At 41.0% G+C, this 3,654-nt stretch overlaps 1 protein-coding gene across 1 annotated transcript; it reads left to right on the top strand.

Annotated features, from left to right (window-relative positions):
- The first annotated feature begins 1,848 nt into the window (after positions 1–1,848).
- On the top strand, positions 1,849–2,776 carry LOC117191423 (lisH domain-containing protein C1711.05-like). The gene is made up of 2 exons (XM_033396294.1): positions 1,849–2,220; positions 2,288–2,776. The coding sequence occupies exons 1-2, from the start codon at positions 1,849–1,851 to the stop codon at positions 2,774–2,776; spliced, it is 861 nt and encodes a 286-aa protein (XP_033252185.1).
- Positions 2,777–3,654: the final 878 nt, after the last annotated feature.

The raw sequence follows: 3,654 nt of genomic DNA on the forward strand, positions 1-3,654 counted from the left end.
TGGTACTTTTCAAAAAAGGGAAACTTGCTATTCCCCAATTCAATGGAAGTTAATGAAAAATTAGAGAGGAGAACTTATCAAATTTAACTCAATCTATGACAGGCTGATAACCACTAAAACTCTATTGAATATATAAGACATTTCTGTACATACTAGGGCCCTACATGAATTCAACATAATTCTTTAACCTATCTATACTATATACATATTTATGTATATATGTACATAAATACTAGAATTCAATGCTTTCGAGCGATACGAATCTTGCATTGGTTTCTGCTTTCGGCTGATCAGCTTATCTGTAAATTATTTTCAGGTGGGAAAATATATTTCTCCCACGATCTGTCTACTAGATGGAGATTAAACGGGAGCTGAGTGCCGATTGCCACTGAATACATTTCACCTTTTCGCAATCAACTGTGTTTGTTTTCTTTCCACTTTCGCAGCGTTATTATATATTATCTATGTGATTGTCGGAGAGCTTTAGAGTTTTACTCGGAATCGATATTGCGAATGGAAAATGGTCAGAGAGTCATACATACGAGGGAGAACCGAAATATTTCCAACCGGACAATGAAGACGACCTCCTACGTTAACCAAACTTTGGTATTGTGATTAGATCTTTTAATGTGCTCCGGCGAAAATTTTATCCACATCGATATTATAGTTACCGTTGATAAATCGATTAACTAATTTGATATCAGTGGTGTAAAAATGTAAAAGGTTGAGTGTCGGTCGCTGGACGCTGTCTGTGAAGACTCATTCCCCAGATGTTTTTCCAGCATTGTGGTCCGAAAAAACCTCGGGGCATCTGTCATCGCCCTTAGAGCCTTCGCTTGCATGATTCTTATTTTATAAAGATGCGTCTTCGCTGCACATCCCCAGACTTGAACGGCGTATGTCCATATAGAGATTATCATTGCCTTGTACAACAAGACTTTACTGCGTAGGGGAAGCTTCCTGCCGAGTAAAAGTAAAAGAGATAGCTATGATCACCAAGATGTCTAAAGACTACATATTCCATATTTTGAACAACGATTTGGACATGGAAAAGCTCTCGGCACGTTGGGCAACAGTTTTTTGAGATAGTCGTGGAGTAATATATACCGATTATCTGGAGAAACGAAAAACGATCACGGGAGGGTACTACGAAGAAAATGTTCAGAAATTAAGGCCTTTTTGAACAGCTCAAGTGCTGACGCACAGCTGGGAGAAGTGGAGACTTAAAAGGATACTATATTGAAAAGTAATATAATAAAATAAAATTTTAAAGCTGTTGTCAGGCCAGAAACTTTTCGGACCGCCCTCGTTCATATATGCGGCATGTGCCAGATTTTGAGCCAAACCTATTTAAATAGTAGTTCAGCTCTGTAGCTGATTTGATCATTTGGAAATTTGGGTGGAGTGCAAAAGAAATAGCCTTCCCTGAATAGCCGATTCCAGAAAGTGTTGACATTGATGAAGTGTGGAACGCAAAAGATTTCATAAAAATATCAAGAGAGCTGGTGTCAGGGGATAATGGGTGGAACGCCTAGAATTGCTTTGATTACTTAGATTTGAAGGGGTCTGAATGAGTGGCAGTTATAAAATCGATAAGACTAATAATACTGGAAGAGTCTTAGAGATAGCTGGAGTGATTGGCCAAGCCTAAGGCAATAACATAGGCAATAACACGGGTTATTAACTAAAAACAAAACGGATTGTCCAAATGAGTTTATGGTCCTCCGATATTGAGCACTTGAGTGGCGTGCCTATAAATACTGAATCGTACGAATCGATCGCTTGAAGTGAGCGAATCCCAAAAACGAAATCCGAACTACCCCGAGTAAATCAATCTACAGTAGCGAGATGTACGCCCAAGTGTGCGTACTCCTCCTGGCCGTTGGCTTCAGCCAGGCCTTTATGTCCGAGCCCGTGGTTCTACCGCAGGAGCATTTAATGCGGCTCGTGCTGCAGACGCGTGATGTCGGAACCGACGCTTCCCACGCTCTCGAGTGCCTTGCCTACTATATGGCGGAGATGAACGCGGTCGGAGAGAAATTTGATACGGAAACAAAGGAGTGCATCAGCGCGGCGCAGCTCAAGGTGGAAGCCATCAACGATGACACCCAGCCCAACCGTACCGCCATCGACAATTCCGCCGAGAGCTCTTGTCAAGCCCTCAAGGAGTGCACCTCTATTGATGTCGCCGAGAATTACTTTGCGTGCACCGCCCAAGCCGTAAGTTGAAATCGCCCCAACCCAAACAGAAGTAATCACACGCTGTGCTTTATATTCGTTTTTGCAGGGTTCCGAAAACGCCAAGTCCATGTTCACCATCTCTGCCAATTCGAACGAGCTGGTGGCCCAAATCAAGGAGACGTACCGCCAAATCCAGGTGTGGCAATACGATTGCACCAACAAGACGCAGCGCGAATATGCCGAGAACTCTTCTGCCGTCTACGAGGATATGAGCGCCTGCATGTCCGGAGCTGATATTCCAACGACGGGACCAAGCACATCCGCTTCTCCCACAGACTCAACAGAGAGTTCTACAGAGTCGTCAACAGAGAGTTCTACAGAGTCGTCAACAGAGAGTTCTACAGAGTCGTCAACAGAGAGTTCCACTGAGTCGTCAACAGAGAGTTCTACAGTTACCACTTCCACCACCGAAGGCAACAAGGAGTCGCCGCCTGAAGAGGATTTGAATCATCTGATCAGCAAGATTGAGAGCAACGGAAACAGAGACGTGAAACAGATTTTGAAGAATATTCAGAAGTGGCTCAAGCAAAACTAAGACTTTAGTTGCTTAAACATTCAATTTAACAATAAAGAAAGCATAAATGTATTTTTATCTTAACTATTTATTGAAAAAAAAAATATAAAAAACTGATTATTCTATTGTTATGTAGATGGGTGAGTTTTAGGGAGATTCCACCGGTTTTTTTAGTTTTTAAAAAGTCACGTTGATATCGTTTATACCCTTGGATTGGTGTTCAATAAAAATGAAATAATAATAGCCAGAGGCCACCTGATGAATCATTGAATAGCTATAGGTTTGGTGATAGTGATATAGAAAAGACAAGAGTATAAAAGTGTTATCTGGCAAGTCCTCGATAAAGTAGTACATTTTAGTCTTACGTTCAGCGTGACCAAAGCAATTAAAAATGGCGTAAAGATAAGAATTACACATGTCAAACACTGAAAAAATAAGTTGTAAAGCCAAGAATATATTCTGGAACGGGAGCACGGGTCGTTTATTCTAGAAGGAACAATAAAATCTATGATTATCTTAATGTTCAGATAAGATTCTAGCTAATATTATCATTATTTGAGATCGTAGGTATTAAGTTAGCCATTTCTTAGAACGGTGGTATATCCCGCAGTGCAGGAACTTTTATTAGAACACCCGTGACCATGAGACATTCGATATTTCGGAGCTGTTAAGTCAGAACAAAACTTATTAAAAACCAAATCGGAAGGAATCACGGCAACGATGTGAGGTACAAAATAATAAGTTAAGTAGCTTTTAATCAGGCCGTAATAAGACATTCGAGCGCTATTTCCTTTTGACCACAAAATCTGATAATCATGGGCTATAAAAATCAGAACCTCACCCGAGGGGCTTCCAGTAATATTCTTAGGTCCGCCATTCGCGTATACGTAAACTCCCAA

This window comes from Drosophila miranda (genome assembly GCF_003369915.1).
Source record: "Drosophila miranda strain MSH22 chromosome Y unlocalized genomic scaffold, D.miranda_PacBio2.1 Contig_Y1_pilon, whole genome shotgun sequence".
In the NCBI taxonomy this organism is placed as follows: Eukaryota; Metazoa; Arthropoda; class Insecta; order Diptera; family Drosophilidae; genus Drosophila; species Drosophila miranda.